Source organism: Manis javanica, chromosome 6 (assembly GCF_040802235.1).
Source record: "Manis javanica isolate MJ-LG chromosome 6, MJ_LKY, whole genome shotgun sequence".
Taxonomy (NCBI): Eukaryota; Metazoa; Chordata; class Mammalia; order Pholidota; family Manidae; genus Manis; species Manis javanica.
The window spans coordinates 85,889,252-85,907,731 of record NC_133161.1 but is presented as its reverse complement, the minus strand read 5'-3'; the positions used below and the strand labels follow the sequence as shown (position 1 = coordinate 85,907,731).

Genomic DNA, 18,480 nt, shown 5'->3' with positions numbered 1-18,480 from the left:
TGTTATTTTCCTAAAAAAATTTAACTGGAATAATGTATAAATGAAAAACATTTAGCTCCTTCATGTACTTGATTTGTGTAATGTGGTATTAAACTCACAAAGATTTTTTTGTTGGGGAGGGGATACTTGGAACATCTTTGCTGAAGCATAACATGTATTCAAGAGAGTACAAAAATCATATTAAATTCACAAACTGCATACACCTGTGGGTTTGACCACCACCTAGGTCAACCAGCAGAGTAGTCAGTGACTAAGAAGCTTCCCCCTTAGGCATCTGAGATTTGTTCGTTACTGTATGTGTAGCATTTTTTTCATTTTTAACAGAATTTTGTATTGTATGAAATACCACAATTTGTCCATTCTGCTATTAATAAATGTGGGTTGTTTCTGGCTTGAGAGAATATTACAATTTATGCTGCTGTGAACATTCTTCAATGTGTTCATTGGTGTACTTACAAAAAATAAATTAGATACTGCCAAACAGTTTTCCAAAGTAGTTGTTCTACATACCCTTGTTAACAGTTGGTATTGCTATTTTCATTTTAGCCACTCTAGTGAGTATATAGTGGTATTGCATTATAACTGAAATATGAATTTCCCTCATGACTAATGAGATTGAGTGCATTTTAATGTGCTTATGACTATGGGTCTATTTTTCATGAACCACCTATTCAGGTCTTGAGCGGATACAGTTTGGCAGTATCTGCTAAAGCCGGATATGCACATATCCAATAACCTGGCAGTTCTGTTTTTCTTTGGATTTGTCTTTCTATTAATGATTCATTGGAGTTGTTCTTATATTCAAAATTTTAATTCTTGTGGATTTGATTGCATTTTGTCTTTTCCTGGGTAAAGTTAAAGATAAACTGGGCCTTTTAGCCACTAAAGTAAATTTTACAATAGCCTCATTTAATTGATACAAACAAGACATGAGCTATGCTGAGGTATTTTCCTATCTGGGATATGTTCAAACATTCCAGGCTAAATTACTCGTGGCTTTTTAGTTTTAACTAATCTTCACTGAAGAATGGTTATATTCCTAGTTTGATATTTTACTTTAGAGAATTAATTGTTCAATATGGAGTTTTGGTAGGGGTCTTCTTCCAGAGGCCCTCACCCTGCTCTGACTACACCCACGGTCCCCGTCTCACCACCAAGGGTGCAGACGGCCTCTTCTTACCTTGGGTGAGCTCCACCTGCCTGAAGATGGGGCTTCGAGCATTAGGTGGGAAGCATTTTCTAAGTTCTTAACAGAAAAAGGGCAGGAAGGAAATGCACCCCGACCTCTAATGACTGGATCACTGGGGAGTCTTTCCAAGTGTCTCACCTTCCCTTCCAAAAACTTAAGTGAAACCTAATCAATAAGATGTTTTTATAGTAAAAAGAATATTCTTTAAGGAAATGCATTTTCTGGCAGAACTGTAGGGCCTATTTTTATGCAAAAGGCTGGTACAGACAGGGTGGGCGCCTTGCACAGGAACACAAACAAGCCCCAGGGCCCAGTGGCTCCCTTAGATCCTGGCCTGGAGGTCAAAGACAGATCATAGAAGGAATAAATGAGGGATCATAACTTCACAACCCTCCAGGGCTTCTCTTTGCTGAGCAAAGGTCCCAAAGTGGAAGCGCAAAGAAGGGAAGGCGGGAGCCTGAAATGCCCTTCTCTGCAACCAGGTGGCAGGAGCCTCTGGGGGTGCCTCCTAGACACAGGCAGGAGAAAAGCCAGCCCAGAGGCCACAGGGCAGGTGGTAGTACAGGCCCTGCCCCAGGTCAGGGGACACCTCAGCAGCATGGCTACATCTCTACTCTTAAGGGAGTTCTGGAATGCTAACCACCCCAGACACCCTGGTGCAGGCGGTCAGCAGGCCAGCCTCCCTGCCTGAATACTGCCTGAGCACAGGAGAGGGCCCCAGGGAGGGACCGTGGACACAGCAGGGGCCCTCCAGTCTCTGCTTCAGGAATTCTGCAGGGATCATCAGGTCCAGTGCTCTTGGCTGGAGGGGAGGTGGGTCCCACAGGAACCCTGAAGAAGCATTCCACAAATCCAAGACGGGCTGTGGACCAGCCTCCCCTTCAGAATGCTTCCTTTGCTTCAGCCGTCCAGCACCTGTCAGAAGGGCCAGCAGACGCCTGGTTACAGGGGAGGACCGAGGGGCCCCGGTGCCGGCCCCCTGCACAGCCCACCGGGCTATGTCAGAGCCCACAGTGGCTAGGCTGGAGCAGGCAGGATGTGCTGTTCCTCAACAGGGTCCAGCGAGGACAGCAGGCAGCCCAGCCTGTGCATCTCCTAGGGCGCGGACTCCCACATCCCCTCCACCTGCCCCAGAGCCTTCCAAGAGTGGTCCTCAGCCCAGTGATGGAGGTGCCCGCCCAGGGCCCACACCTTCCTGCCAACTGGCTGCCCGCATGCCACAGGCACTGAGAATATGTCTGCGAGCAACCAAACACAGAAGGCCTCAGAAAGGTCCCTTCTTGCCTGACCTGTGCCCACCAACAATCCCACCTCCAGGGAGAACTGGGTCATTGTGGAGCCTGCCCCAACCATGGCTTCAGGGTGTGAGCTCTGGGTGGGGCAGGGGCACTCCACCACATCTACCCTCTGGATGGGGCAGTAGCCCACCTAAGTCCTAGAACATCCCTGCCACAGCCCTGCAATAGGGACCCTGGAACCACAAGCACCCCTCAGCCCTCCCAGGGCAAGCTGCTGCTCAGAGAGCCTGATGAGCAGCCTCGGGCCAGCCACACGGGCCAGTGGGGAGGATGGGGGGCAAGGGGCAATGGCACCCTCCCTCCACCCCCACGGGCCCAGCACACCTTGCCTCCAGAGAGGGCCCAGGGAAGCCCCATAGAGGAGGGGGTTCCAGCATCTGTCCTGTGTGCAAGGAGGCCCTGGTCTGGGATGCAGCTCCACCAAGCTGGCCCCCTCCCAGCACCACCCTCCCCAGCCTTACCCTACATACGGCCCGGACCACGGGAAGGTGGAAACACAAAAGTGCCTGAGAACACATCTAAAATGCACCCAAGGGATAAAGGGGAACCACATCAGAGCCTAACAGTGACCCTCGCCCATCGGGTACGGTTTCGGGAAGGGGGCCAAGGACACGGGTGATCCCAGAAGGCAGGAGTGGCGCATCACCTAGAGCTTAGCAGAGGGTGCAAAACCCTCCAGCAACTCGACGTCACTGGGGAACGTCGTCCCCGCCCCACTGGCAACCACCAGCACCGCGCCCGTCAGGTAGGTTGCCAAAGGGCTGCCCGGGTAGGGTGCGCAGTGGGCGACCTCCGTCTTGTTCCCTAGCCTCCGCAGGGGGCTTCCCAGGACCTTCACGCTCATGCTGGCCTGGGAGGCCAGGAGGGCAGCAGGACACTCAACCCTGGTGAACCCCATGGCCCCCCACCCTCTCCTGCCAGCTCCCTCCCAGCTACATCCGGGAATGTTGGGGGCATGAGTAGCATCCTGGGGGAGCAGGTGCGGGCGAGCTACAGGGCAGCACCACCACAGAGCCAGCACAGGACTTCCTGACGTATGCCCTACCAAGGTTCTAGAAGCTTCAGTGGGTGCCTCATCGTGTGCCTGGCTCACATCAAGGGCCGTGGCCCTGTGGCCTCTACATCCAGGGAGCAGCTGCCCAAGTCCAGCTGCCTACAGTCCCTCACGGATGTGCACTGACCAGGATTGGCCCTGACTTGGCTTGGGGACACTCTGCCAGCCCCAGGGAGCCATGACAACTCGGCATTTATCCCACGCTTGGGCCCTGGGGAGCACCTGTGGGGGCCTGGGCTCCCCGAAAGCCTTACCTAGCCACTGGAACCCCTCTGTGCCACTGATGGGGCCTGGAGCAAGGCTGTTCACACCGATGTTCTGGGGACCCCACTCCACAGCCAAGTGCCTCGTCATCGCATCTGCACGGAAGGAAGTGAGGCATGAGGGAGAAGCAGGGCTGCTCTGCCTCCTGGGGGTGCTTGGGTGCAAGTGGGGGCTCAGGGCTGGGGCCGGGCCTCTCCACTGCCCATTGCTGGACTGAGCGTCACACGGACACTGCAGGCCTCCTGGGACAGACAGGAGGGGACTTGACAGGAACCCCGGCAGCAGACCAGGGGGGTGCCCATACCCATGGCTGCCTTGGCAGAGCCTGTGTGCACTTGGAGCACCTGCCCCCGGTACCCAGGGTCGCAGTGATGTTCACAATCACCCCTCCGTGGTCCTGCAATACACAAAGCAGGCAATGAGCCGGCAGCGAGAGGAGGGGCAGCCCGGCCCAGAAGACATGCACCCGGAAGAACCTCTCATAAAGCACCCATGTTCCAAGGCGTCGATGTCCATCACAGTCTTGAAGGCATTGAAGGACAACACGCTAGCAGGGCACAGGAAGTTTCCAGCCGCACCTGTAGGTGGAAGGAGACAGCAGATGGTGCCAGAGCCCTAGGTAGTTAGAGTCCAGGCTGGACAGGGAGACCTGGACATTTGGACAAAATCCTGAATGACAGGGGCAGGGTGGATGTAATGAGTTGTGTCCCTCAAAAAGCTATGTTGAAGTATTTACCCCTGGGACCTGCACATTTGACCTTAGTGGGAAATGCAGTCTCTGCAGATGTAATCAAGTTAAGATGAGAGCATACTCTATTCAGGTGTGCCTAACACCAAGGACAGGTGTCCTCAAACAAGAGAGGATACAGACACACAGGGAGATGGCTGCGTGGAGGAGGAGGCAGAGGCTGGAGCGAGACGACACCAAGCACAGGGGCGCCCAGGACGCCAGCAGCACCAGAGGCTGAGAGGGGCCAGGGCAGAATCCCCACTGGGTGCTTCACAGGAGTGCAGCCCTGCCAGCGTTTGGTTTCAGGCTTCTGGCCTCCAGAACTGGGGAAACAACTTCTTGTTTTAAGCCCCACAGCTTGCAGTCCTTTGGCAACCACAGGAAACTAATATACTGGACGTTTTAAGAAGGAATTTCAGCAAAAAGTGAACCTTAAATTAAGGACTATGGTTAACAATATGTGTCAATATTGGTTCATCAATATAAAAACCACAAGATGTTAACAATAAGGAACCCTGGGAGGGGCGATTTGCAGAATTCTGTGTACTATCTGCTTGATTACTCCGTAAATCTACAACTGTACTAAACTCGTACAGTCTATTTTTTTTTCAAGACACTCTTCTCTGTGAGTCACGGAGGACAGGCTGGACGGGAGGGACCGCCAAGGTGTCTGGGGCCTCCATCACCCCTGCAGTAAGTGCAGGGCTGAGCGCAGCCATTAGCTGGAAAGTAAGCGGTGGGAGCCAGACGCCAGCTGGCCCTAGGGTGGTGGAGCCATTGCCCTGCGGTGACCAGGAAGGGAGGAAGGAAAACAGGACGCTGAGCAAGCCCTGAGGCAGCGGGAGGGCAAGGGCTGTGGGGGGAGAGGGAGCTGCCAGGGCCTTTCTTCTTTCTCCCCTGGTGGGTCCAGAGGCTTTGAAGGTGCCTCTAAAATCCAAGTGCTGCAGTTTAGCCTCTGATGACTTGGATAAAATTCTATTATAGTGGGTTTTGTTTGTTTTTGCTCACCTTTAAAATGTTTGTCCACTGCTCTAGATGGGAGCACCCCTAAAAAGAGCACAGAACAAAACACACAACATATGAAGAATGGAGGAGGAGGAATAAGAAGGGAGAGAAGAAAAGAATCTCCAGACAGTGTATATAACAGCTCAATAAGCGAGCTAAGTTAGGCAGTAAGATACGAAAGAAGCTAACCTTGAACCTTTGGTAACCACGAATCTAAAGCCTGCAATGGCAATAAGTACATATCTCTCAATAGTCACCCTAAATGTAAATGGACTTAATCCACCAATCAAAAGACATAGAGTAATAGAATGGATAAAAAGGCAAGACCCATCTATATGCTGCTTACAAGAAACTCACCTTAAACCCAAAGATAAGCATAGACTAAAAGTCAAGGGATGGAAAAACATATTTCAGGCAAACAACAGTGAGAAGAAAGCAGGGGTTGCAGTACTAATATCAGACAAAATAGACTTCAAAACAAAGAAAGTAACAAGAGATAAAGAAGGATACTACATAATGATAAAGGGCTCAGTCCAACAAGAGGATATAACCATTCTAAATATATATGCACCCAATACAGGAGCACCAGCATATGTGAAGCAAATACTAACAGAACTAAAGAGGGAAATAGACTGCAATGCATTCATTGTAGGAGACTTCAACACACCACTCACCCCGAAGGATAGATCCACTGGGCAGAAAATAAGTAAGGACACACAGGCACTGAACAACACACTAGAACAGATGGACCTAATAGACATCTATAGAACTCTACATCCAAAAGCAACAGGATATACATTCTTCTCAAGTGCACATGGAACATTCTCCAGAATAGACCACATACTAGCTCACAAAAAGAGCATCAGTAAATTCCAAAATATTGAAATTCTACCAACCAATTTTTCAGACCACAAAGGTATAAAAGTAGAAATAAATTCTACAAAGAAAACAAAAAGGCTCACAGACACATGGAGGATTAACAACATGCTACTAAATAATCAATGGATCAATGAACAAATCAAAATACAGATCAAGGAATATATAGAAACAAATGACAACAACAACACAAACCCCCAAATTCTGTGGGACGCAGCGAAAGCAGTCTTAAGAGGAAAGTATATAGCAATCCAGGCACACTTGAAGAAGGAAGAACAATCCCAAATGAATAGTCTAACATCACAATTATCGAAACTGGAAAAAGAAGAACAAATGAGGCCTAAAGTCAGCAGAAGGAGGGATATAATAAAGATTAGAGAAGAAATAAACAAAATTGAGAAGAATAAAACAATAGCAAAAATCAATGAAACCAAGAGCTGGTTCTTCGAGAAAATAAACAAAATAGATAAGCCTCTAGCCCAACTTATTAAGAGAAAAAGAGAATCAACACAAATCAACATAAACAGAAATGAGAATGGAAAAATCACGACAGACTCCACAGAAATACAAAGAATTATTAAAGACTACTATGAAAACCTATATGCCAACAAGCTGGAAAACCTAGAAGAAATGGACAACTTCCTAGAAAAATACAACCTCCCAAGACTGACCAAGGAAGAAACACAAAAGTTAAACAAACCAATTACGAGCAAAGAAATTGAAACAGTAATCAAAACACTACCCAAGAACAAAACCCTGGGGGCCGGACGGATTTACCTCGGAATTTTATCAGACACACAGAGAAGACATAATACCCATTCTCCTTAAAGTGTTCCACAAAATAGAAGAAGAGGGAATACTCCCAAACTCATTCTATGAAGTCAACATCACCCTAATACCAAAACCAGGCAAAAACCCAACCAAAAAAGAAAATTGCAGACTAATATCCCTGATGAATGTAGATGCAAAAATACTCAATAAAATATTAGCAAACAGAATTCAACAGTGTATCAAAAGGATCATACACCATGACCAAGTGGGGTTCATCCCAGGGATGCAAGGATGGTACAACATTCGAAAATCCATCAACATCATCCACCACATCAACAAAAAGAAAGACAAAAACCACATGATCATCTCCATAGATGCTGAAAAAGCATTTGACAAAATTCAACATCCATTCATGATAAAAACTCTCAGCAAAATGGGAATAGAGGGCAAGTACCTCAACATAATAAAGGCCATATATGATAAACCCACAGCCAGCATTATACTGAACAGCGAGAAGCTGAAAGCATTTCCTCTGAGATCGGGAACCAGACAGGGATGCCCACTCTCCCCACTGTTATTTAACATAGTACTGGAGGTCCTAGCCACGGCAATCAGACCAAACAAAGAAATACAAGGAACCCAGATTGGTAAAGAAGAAGTTAAACTGTCACTATTTGCAGATGATATGATACTGTACATAAAAAACCCTAAAGACTCCACTCCAAAACTACTAGAACTGATATCGGAATACAGCAAAGTTGCAGGATACAAAATTAACACACAGAAATCTGTAGCTTTCCTATACACTAACAATGAATCAATAGAAAGAGAAATCAGGAAAACAATTCCATTCACCATTGCATCAAAAAGAATAAAATACCTAGGAATAAACCTAACCAAAGAAGTGAAAGACTTATACTCTGAAAACTACAAGTCACTCTTAAGAGAAATTAAAGGGGACACTAACAAATGGAAACTCATCCCATGCTCATGGCTAGGAAGAATTAATATCGTCAAAATGGCCATCCTGCCCAAAGCAATATACAGATTTGATGCAATCCCTCTCAAATTACCAGCAACATTCTTCAATGAATTGGAACAAATAATTCAAAAATTCATATGGAAACACCAAAGACCCTGAATAGCCAAAGCAATCCTGAAAAAGAAGAATAAAGTAGGGGGGATCTCACTCCCCAACTTCAAGCTCTACTACAAAGCCATAGTAATCAAGAGAAAAACTGGTACTGGCACAAGAACAGAGCCACAGACCAGTGGAACAGATTAGAGACTCCAGAAATTAACCCAAACATATATGGTCAATTAATATTTGATAAAGGAGCCATGGACATACAATGGCAAAATGACAGTCTCTTCAACAGATGGTGCTGGCAAAACTGGACAGCTACATGTAGGAGAATGAAACTGGACCATTGTCTAACCCCATATACAAAGGTAAACTCAAAATGGATCAAAGACCTGAATGTAAGTCATGAAACCATTAAACTCTTGGAAAAAAACATAGGCAAAAACCTCTTAGACATAAACATGAGTGACCTCTTCTTGAAATATCTCCCCGGGCAAGGAAAACAATAGCAAAAATGAACAAGTGGGACTATATTAAGCTGAAAAGCTTCTGTACAGCAAAAGACACCATCAATAGAACAAAAAGGAACCCTACAGTATGGGAGAATATATTTGAAAATGACAGATCCGATAAAGGCTTGACGTCCAGAATATATAAAGAGCTCACACACCTCAACAAACAAAAAACAAATAACCCAATTAAAAAATGGGCAGAGGAACTGAACAGACAGTTCTATAAAAAAGAAATACAGATGGCCAACAGACACATGAAAAGATGCTACACATCGCTAATTATCAGAGAAATGCAAATTAAAACAACAATGAGGTATCACCTCACACCAGTAAGGATAGCTGCCATCCAAAAGACAAACAACAACAAATGTTGGTGAGGCTGTGGAGAAAGGGGAGCCCTCCTACACTGCTGGTGGGAATGTAAATTAGTTCAACCATTGTGGAAAGCAGTTTGGAGGTTCATCAAAATGCTCAAAACAGACCTACCATTTGACCCAGGAATTCCACTCCTAGGAATTTACCCTAAGAACACAGCAATCAAGTTTGAGAAAGACAGATGCACCCCTATGTTTATCGCAGCACTATTTACAATAGCCAAGAATTGGAAGCAACCTAAATGTCCATCGGTAGATGAATGGATAAAGAAGATGTGGTACATATACACAATGGAATACTACTCAGCCATAAGAAGTGGAAAAATCCAACCATTTGCAGCAACATGGATGGAGCTGGAGAGTATTATGCTCAGTGAAATAAGCCAAGCGGAGAAAGAGAAATACCAAATGATTTCACTCATCTGAGGAGTATAGGAACAAAGGAAAAACTGAAGGAACAAAACAGCAGCAGAATTACAGAACCCAAAAATGGACTAACAGGTACCAAAGGGAAAGGAACTGGGGAGGATGGGTGGGAAGGGAGGGATAAGGGGGGGGGAGAAGAAGGGGGGTATTAAGATTAGCATGCATGGTGGGGAGGGAGAAAGGGGAGGGTGGGCTGCACAACACAGAGAGGACAAGTAGTGACTCTACAACATTTTGCTAAGCTGATGGACAGTAACCGTAATGTGGTTTTTAGGGGGGACCTGATATAGGGGAGAGCATAGTAAACATAGTATTCTTTATGTAAGTATAGATTAAAAATTAAAAAAAAAAAAAAAGAAAGAAAGAAAGAAAGAAAAGGGGGATTACTCCTTGATAGGATAAAACTATTGGTAAATCAAAGATCAACGCATGCTTTAAATATCCTTAATGTTGATCACTTAAAGGGTGTCAGATGATCAGCTATGGAGGTACTCTTTTCTGATAATATTCCTTTCTCTTAATAAAAAAAATTAAATTAAATTAAAAAAAAGCAGTTACTGTGTGCTGACCTCCAATGAGTTCTGCACAGTGGTATAGAGGGCATGTCAAAGTGTGGGCAAAGGGTCTGTTTGTTTCTATGCAGAAGATCAAGGCCTGGCTTGGATACCCAGAACATGAACTAAGATACAATATGAGGAGGAGCTTCCGGCATCAGCACTCTCTGGAGGACTTGTGCCGGGGGATGATCATCAAAAAGCCTCCACAGGGATCTGGACGATGCTGCGGTTGTGGCTGCATCCAGCCCACCATCTCCTGGACTTGCCATAGGAATGAGGAGGGAGATGTCTAGGCTGGCATGTGCATACAGTGAGACAACGAATTTGACCGGATCTGTACTGTTGGAACTCAACCAGGAGGTGGGAGGGGTGCAAGGTGTAGCACTCCAAAATCTTATGACTATAGACTATCTACGGTTAAAAGAACATATGGGATGTGAACAGATCCCAGAAATGGGCTGCTTTAATTTGTCTGATTTCTCTCAGACTGTTCAAGTACAGTTGGACAATATCCATCATATCATAGACAAATTTTCACAAATGCCTAGGGTGCATAAATGGTTTTCTTGGCTTCACTGGAGATGGCTGGTAATTATAGAATTGCTTTGTTTATGTCACCGTATTCCTATTATGTTAATATGTGTGTACAAATTAGTAGTTTAAAACCTATACATACTTAAGGTACTGTACAAGAAGATATGTCAAAGAAATAATCAATCCTCCCATGTTTCCTTTCATATGCTACATCTATAGCTTTTCTTCTTCCTTCCTAATTACAACCCTTAAATAGAATTCGTGCCTCATATAGAATTTACCGAGTATCATAATTCCTCCAGGTGGTAAAGATACCTCAAGACAAGTGCTAGGCATAGAAGCCACAGGGCATAAATCTGCAAAGAAGTAAAAAGCTAACCTTTTCAAACAATATGGCTTCTCTCTCACTTACCAACTTTACATTTTCCTGTATGGCCCCGGAAGATGACTGGTTAGCCAGAGACGGGTAAGATTCCTCAAGGGAGGAACAACCTAAGACAGGCACAGTCGCAGGGGGGCCATCAGGTGAGAATTTGGGGATCAACAGAGGTGAGGCTCAGAACCTCACCCCCCCTGCTTTGAGAGAAATCTTCTGCATCCGTGGATGTCTTGCTGCCCTTGTCTAGCCTGGATTAATACTTAGTCTATAGGCACACACCTGATCATCTGATCATCTACATTTGCCCTCTTACAGCACCAAACTATGTTTTCTACCTTTATCTTGCATCTACCTACCACTTCAGCATTTTATTAAAAATAAAAATAATAATAATAATAGAGGGAGAAATGTGGGATCAACATATAAATCAAGTACAAAAATCAAATGAATATTCATATTTGACCTGATTGTTTATAGGTCATAATGCGTGATCAAAACCGAAAGTTTCTGTGATGAATGCCCTTGTACTGTTCACCATGTAAGAATTTATTCACTATGTAAGAATTCGTTCACCATGTAAGAACTTGTTCGTTATGCTTCAGAAGATTGGAGACTGACGAGAATTAGGCTTGAGATGGATTAATGATTGTACATTGAGCGTTGACCCCCCCCATACTGAATTTTATTGTTGTTAACAACCATTTGATCAATAAATATGAGAGATGCCCTCTCAAAAAAAAAAAAAAAAAAAAAGAATCCAGAGATGCGGGGAAGTGGGTAGAGGTGTAAATAACTGGCCATGAGTTAAAAGTTGTTGAACCTGGGTGATAGGTTTGTAGGAGCTCATCATACTATTCTTTCTCCTTTTGTACATGTTTGAAATTTTCATAATAAAATTAAAAAGATAAAAAAAAAAAAATTTTTGTCCAAAGCAAACAATGATGCTCCCTGTGGCCAGACGCAGACAATCTGGGAGAAATGTTCCTCCCTGTCTGTTGGTCCCTCTTCTCTGGGTGGGGGCAGCAGTCCCCTGGGCCTCACATGCATAGTGAGTGAGAGGATCGGAAGGTATTCTGGGTTGGAATGTAATGTATTCATGTCATACAGCAACTGGATTTCCCCCCTTATGGACATTCTTTCATAAGACCCACACACCTGTCTAAAAGTTCTGTAACCTTCATAGTGTATCTGCATAATAATGTCCTCACCTAGCCCCCCACAGAGCTCCCAGGCTTCTGCAACTACAAACATTTCTACAACCTTGTGTAGAGCTTTTGTCTTTGTTTTCTCTTGCACTTTAATGTTGCCACAGAAACCTCAAAAGGCCGAGGCAGTCCGTGTTCCCACAGGAAAGACAAGAGCCCGCTGCCCGCATCCTGAGAGCTGCATCACACCGCATCTCTTCTCTCTCTCCTGCAAAGGGCCTGTGTGTAGCCCGTGTCTGTTTTCCTTTGGGTTGTCTTGTTTTCAGTGTGTACATTTCCTTTCTCTCTTAAGTATATTAGTCCTTTAACTTATGCACAGCACATGTTTTCTCCCATTTATCTTCTGACTTACAACTTCCAACCTGCTTTTTATACTTACATAGGTTTTTTTTTAATGTATTCAAATTCTCCCTCAAGGTTCCCCAATTTCCTGCCCATCTTGCTAAGAAATTCTTTCCCATCCTTTTCCTAAGGAACATGTTCTAAGTTTCCTTTTATTATCTTTACCATTTTATTCTTGACAGTTGAGCATCTGATTTGGTTGGACATTGTTTTTCTGTATGGTGGGGGGGAATAAGGGGAATACACAATGGTGCATATGCAGGCACCTCTACACAAGGCTCTCCTGTTGCTGGGCCTCAGGTTTCCACCTTCAAAATGAGAATGCCAAGGTAGGTCCTGGGTTTCTTTGCATTGTTACTGCTCTGTTATTTAGCAGAGGTTTCCAGACTCCAGTCTAGGGCTGTCTGTCAATCTACAAAGTTCACTAACCCCCAGACAAACAAGAGGGATCCGTGGGAGGGCAGAGCTGGGACAGGACCCGCGGCCCTTCCTACCCAGTGGTCAGCTTGGGGCACAGGAACCTCACACTGGGGCAGGAGGTGGGTGTTGGATGGTACAGTCCCCAGTGCTGACTACAACTGCTGTCCCCAGCATGGCTCTAAGTCAGCACAGGGCACTCAAGTACAAAACTGACCTCTGTCCCTAGAACCACGGCCCAGCCCTGCTGCCAGGGTGAGGGCCCAGCCTAGAGTCCAAAGGAGCAGAGGGTGTCCCTCAGGGTTTCACACCTTGGGCTTCCTTTCTCTACTGTAGGCCTCCACCTTCCACCTTCAGTGGCCTTGCACACACTGGGTCAGCTTCTCCTCCCTGCCAAACTGTAAACCCTCACCCCCTTTTCCCAGGAGCACAAAGTTCTGAAGGTGCTAACAGTTATAGACCCCTCCTTGCCATCCTCAGCCAACTGGTTCCCACCCCCAGGGTCAGTCAGCATAGCCTAATGCTGGATAGGCATTAAATGGGTGCAAATAAATTTGCTTTTGATTCTCTACCAAAGTGGTAGCTTTTTAAACACAACTGTCCTGCCCTCTCCTTTCCTCAGTTAAAGCTACACCTGGCAGATCATTCCCAAGCAGTACACCGAGCTTCCTGTTACAGCTGCACTGCAGAGTTCGAATCTCAGTGTGGGTGTCCGTGGTTAGAGTGCCCCATGACCAGTATGTGGGTGTGTGCTGTACTCGGTATGACTGTACACTTGGGCAAGTCTGCAGGGAGAATGCACAGCTATGGGACACTAAAGCGAAGCTATGTGCTCTTGCCATTTCTGTACCTGAGTCCAGACGTTTGTGGGAGGCTACATTCATCCACTGCCCACTAAATATAGGAATGTCTGTTGGCCCACAGTCTCACCTGTGTGATCAAACTTGATTCTTGCAGCATTTGTTAGGTGAAAACCAAAAAGGCCCCTGGGTGCTTTTCAATCTGCCTTTCTCTGAGGAAGAGTAGAGCCAGTTCCTGTTTGTTTGCATATCCTTTCCTGGAATCTCCTCGGGTCTATTTGGAGAGTGGATATTTTCTTATTGATTTGTAGGAGCTCTTTATTATAGGTTTGTGGGTAAAACTGTAACATTTCCAGAATATCTTGCCTGGCTTTAGAACATGTGCATATCAATAGGCGTTCAGAGGTGAAAAGAATTATGGCTTTAGTACATTTCGTATCATTCCTCAGGGGTGGAGAGAAGTTCATCTCCATATCAGTGGGTAATTACCTGGGCAAGGAGGGCTTATCTGTACCCGAGAAGTGAGAGGAGGGCTGGTTTTTGGAGTCTTCTGGAGCAGGAAACAGAAACGACCCCAGACTGAAGTTTGTGAGCAACGGATTTTAAACTTCATTTCTCCCTTTGACTGATTTCGGTTTTTAGAGGTATTTTGCACCGGGATTTCCTCTCCCCGGACTTACAGGTCTTATTAAGATTGGACCTTGGTTATACAAGTTGCAAGCATGTCCTCCCCGGCTTATGGCTTGTTTTTTGACTTTGCTTAGGAAGTTTTGCTCTGCAGAAAGCTTTGACTTTCACGTAACTGAATTTCTCAGTCTTGCCTCTGTTAGGTAGGAAAATGGATATGAGCAGGGTGGAAAGAGAACAAGGTCAGTAAAGTCCCCTAGAAAGGACTCAGTTAACCAGTTAAAACTAGAAATCCAGACAGACTCAGAGTTAATGAGTTAATCAGTTAAAGCTCAAAGTGTCAAGGAGCAACTTGGCCTTGAATGTTTGGATATTCCCCAGATACAGAGAAGTATCTGAGTACAAGCCCATGTCTTCATTGTGTCAATTAGCTCATTGTAAGATTTACACAAGCCTGCTAAAAGGCCCACCTATAAACAGCATAATAAAGACCAAGATCCCACCTTAAAGCCAAAATTGCATTTTGAAAAAAACCCAGGAGGTTTAGGAAGAAAGATTCTTGACATACTCTTTAGCAAACAGGTAACTCTGCCCACCTTGGAGGAAGGGCAGACACAGTCTTGATTGATAAACTAATTTTGCAGAATTACCTAGAGGACTGATAAGAAACTTAATGTCTCATTGAGGATACTTGGGACCACTTAACAAGCACACACCCTAGCCCTTTGTCCCATTCCTGAAAAATCCTTCATTGAAAGGGGAACCCTCAACCTTTCAGGGCGCTCCTCTCTCTCTCTCGGAGGTCGCCTGCGGTTCTTTCTCAGTAACTTTAAATAAAACGTTTATTCTGCTTCACTACCGTGTCTTTGCCCTTTAATTCCATCGCGGCGGGGACAAGCACCGAGGCAAATACACAGTGTCTCTCCCCCCACACCTTGAAAGCCTTCCGGGTTTTGGATCGTATTTAGAATTGCCTTCTCTTTCCCAAGACTTTGAAAAAGTTCCCCCACGTTTACTTGTAGTCCCTTGACCGTTTGCATTTCACACTTAACTCCTCAAGTGTAAGGCTTGCAATCTATCTGTTTGCGATCTGTCCCGGTGTAAAGGGTGAGCGTGCCAGATTTCCACTTGTACAGGAGGAGCCTTTTCATCTTTCCCTAAGTGTGTTCTCTACACACACTCGTCCCGTTTTTGTGGTTGAATGAAGGACCGGGACGCCGGGCCGGAGGGTCCAGCACTGGGGGCGGCGCGGGCATGTTTCCGCCAGAACCCGCCGGGCGCTGACAGCGCCCCGTCACGCACTCCAGACCCACCATCCAGAGATCCCGCAGACCCTCGCGTCCCGCGAACCCCCGGCGCCTCCGGGACGCAGGTGGGAAGCTCTGCGCGCGTTCCGCCCCCTCGGACCTCCGGCGCCTGCCGACCCCCGCCCCGCCGGACTGCCTCGGTTCCCCGGCCCCCGCGTCCTGCCGACCTCCCCCTACCCGCGCGGCCACAGGTCCGTCCGCGGCATCCCTCCGGCCGATCTCCTCCCCGGGCCCCGGGCAGCACCGCTCGCGTCCGCCTCCGACCCCGCCGGGGCGCGCGGTCCTTCCGGCCCGGCTCCAGCGGGGCGGGGCCTTGCGGCGGGAGTGCCCGGGGCGCGGGGCGGGTAGCGCCAGGCCGAGAGCGGAGCCAAGGGCCGCGCCGGGACCCGGGCCGGGGACGCTGCTGCTGTTCGCTTGGCCCCCGCCCACCGCAGGCGACAGCGGCGAGAGCGGTGAGCGCGTGGCCGGGCGCCCTCCCGGGGACACCTGCGCGCTCACCGGCGCCGGGCTGGGGGCACAGGGCGGCCCTCGTGAGAGCTCGTGTCGAGGTGGCCGGGGAGTAGCGGACGACGGCGCCCCCTCCTTTGCCCCCAGGGCCGGGTTCCGCCGTCGGGACCCTTGGCACGTGCCCTCCCTTCTCTACTTCTCTCAGCGCGTTCAGGTCGGTCACGGCCATCACGCGCCCTTACTTGGAGGTGGAGAGGCCCACGGGGGTCCTTGGGGACTCAAGAGGGGCTCCAGATGCCAGGACAGCCAGGATGAAGGATTAGGCGGTGGCATTCCAGGGCCCCCAGCTGTTCTGGGAGAGGGGCAGAGTGGGGAGAAAGCTGCCAGAGCGGGGGCTCAGGTGGGACGTCAGAAGGCCTTGTCCTCTCAGGTCAGGGGGCTGGGTGCCAGCTGGCTGACTGTTTCCCTAAGGCCCCCTGCTTCTGAAGAGGGAATAGGGGAGGCAGCCCTGACTCAGCAATTTTTTAGGTTTTTTGGTCTCTGTCATCATGTTATCCCAGGGGCTGCAGCAGCCTTAGTTCGGCACTGAGGCCACACCTGGTGGGTCGGACCTGGTAGCCAGCGGACACTTGGAATGCTGCCCAGCACCCCCATTCCTGGCTCTAGTGGAGCTCAGACTGGCTTTGGGAGTGGGTTGTTATCTTTTCTCAGCGTGCATCCATGGGAGGTTCAGGAGGTTGGCAGGAGAGCCAGCTATTCACCTGGCTCCCTTACCTGCTCACATGGAGGGGCACCAGTCTTAGTGATGGCGTGGTATGAGCTTCCAGTCTTCCTGTGGGCAGAGAGACACCCAGCTTGGAGAAAAGTGAGGCCATAGCCTGCTGTGTCCCTGTGCGTTTCTTCTGGAAGCACTTTAACATCCATTAACCTTGGAGGGAGGGTCACCACCTTGGATAACTCATCAGGAAGCTGGGACCCAGAGAGGGTAATGGGTATCCCAGTCATGGGCACGAGGCTGAGCTGGTGCAGGGGCTGGGCTCCCTCCATGCAGCCCAAGCATCTCACAGCCAGTCCCTGGGCCTAGTCAGCCACCTGGTGTGGCGGGGGGGGGCGCACAGAGAGCACTCAGAGTATACCTGTTCAGTGGGCACCCTCACCCACCCATGTGGCAGGTGATTACACTGTGGGGCTTGGGCACGTGTGCCAGGGGAAGTTGTGCCCTGGTTGGTGCCCAGGAGGGGTCTAATCCAGGATGGGGCCTCAGGCCTCTGTGAAGACCCAGAGATGGTTGGAAAGGCTGCTGTGATGGGGGGTGAGCAGAGTGCCAGCTTTGGGAGGTGTAGGGCTGGGGGGCCAGAGAGGTGCTGAAGGACCCATTCATGCAGGAGCCCCACGCTGGGGCCACAGGCAGTTTGTCCACCCTGGGCCCCTGCACATGCTCACCGGAGTATGGGTGGCCTGCCCTCCAGCCTGAGGTCCCTCCCCCTGGGATCTCTGCCTGCCATCTCTCTGGGTGAGAGGGCTTAGGCTCCAGTACAGCTGTGCCCCAAGCTGTCATGGGCCTGAGCAAGTGATCAGCCTCTAAATCTGAGGCCCCTGGCCTCTCAGGGGGGCCAAGAGCATGGACCACAGCCCACAGCTGGGAGCCTCCGAGGAGGAGGGGCTGTCTTGGTGTCTGGCACCCAGGGCAGAAGTGAGGAGGGGTGGGGCTCTCCATCACCTCCCGTGTCCGTCAGCCTCCATCTCTGGGCCCTGAGCGCCTCAGGGCTGTAATGTGAGGGAGACCCTGAGTAGTGTGCAGGAGAGGCTGGTCCCACCAAGGACGGGCCTCTGCTGTAAGGTCTGAGGCATTTGGGGTCACCTATGATAAGGCCCGAGGTGGGCTGTGGGCAATCTGGACAGAGGTGGCAGGGAGTGGGCCTGGGGTATGAGCCTGTGATGAGATGGAAGTGGGGGTAGAGGGACTTGGAAAGGTGACGGAAGTAGTCTTTCGTGTGTGGAAATTGAGCAGGAATTTGATTCCCCAGGGAAAACTTGAGTCCTGGGCCCTGCCAGGCCAGACACAACTGCCAGGGGCTGGAGGAGGCAGCAGCCTGGCCAATGTCGCAGGGGCTGCAGACCCACCCAGCATGGCTCCTTGCGCTTTCTCTCTGGGGCCAGGGCAGCACGCCTGGCTGACAGCACTTTCTCCCCGCAGATGTGAGGCTGGTGTCCGAGCAGTTCCCGCAGTCCCCGCAGAAGCTGTCTTTCTACAGCTGCTTTGGCAGCGCCAGGCTCTTCCA

General features: G+C 48.5%; 1 protein-coding gene across 1 annotated transcript; it reads right to left on the bottom strand.

Annotated features, from left to right (window-relative positions):
* Nucleotides 1-322: 322 nt before the first annotated feature.
* On the bottom strand, nt 323-16,427 carry LOC140850255 (uncharacterized). The gene is made up of 5 exons (XM_073240003.1): nt 15,929-16,427; nt 4,282-4,383; nt 4,110-4,202; nt 3,796-3,900; nt 323-2,104 (listed from the first exon to the last, which is right to left on the bottom strand). The coding sequence occupies exons 1-5, from the start codon at nt 16,425-16,427 to the stop codon at nt 1,806-1,808; spliced, it is 1,098 nt and encodes a 365-aa protein (XP_073096104.1). The 3' UTR covers nt 323-1,805.
* Nucleotides 16,428-18,480: the final 2,053 nt, after the last annotated feature.

What these genes read in the sequence shown, in the direction of transcription:
- LOC140850255 (XM_073240003.1), bottom strand. Translation starts at nt 16,427, where the DNA reads ATGGCCGTGACCGACCTGAACGCGCTGAGAGAAGTAGAGAAGGGAGGG. An exon ending in ACGGACCTGTGGCCGCGCGG is followed by an intron (nt 4,384 to 15,928) that starts GTAGGGGGAGGT and finishes TTCCACCTACAG; the next exon opens with GTGCGGCTGGAAACTTCCTG. An exon ending in AGAGGGGTTCCAGTGGCTAG is followed by an intron (nt 2,105 to 3,795) that starts GTAAGGCTTTCG and finishes CCCTTCTGACAG; the next exon opens with GTGCTGGACGGCTGAAGCAA.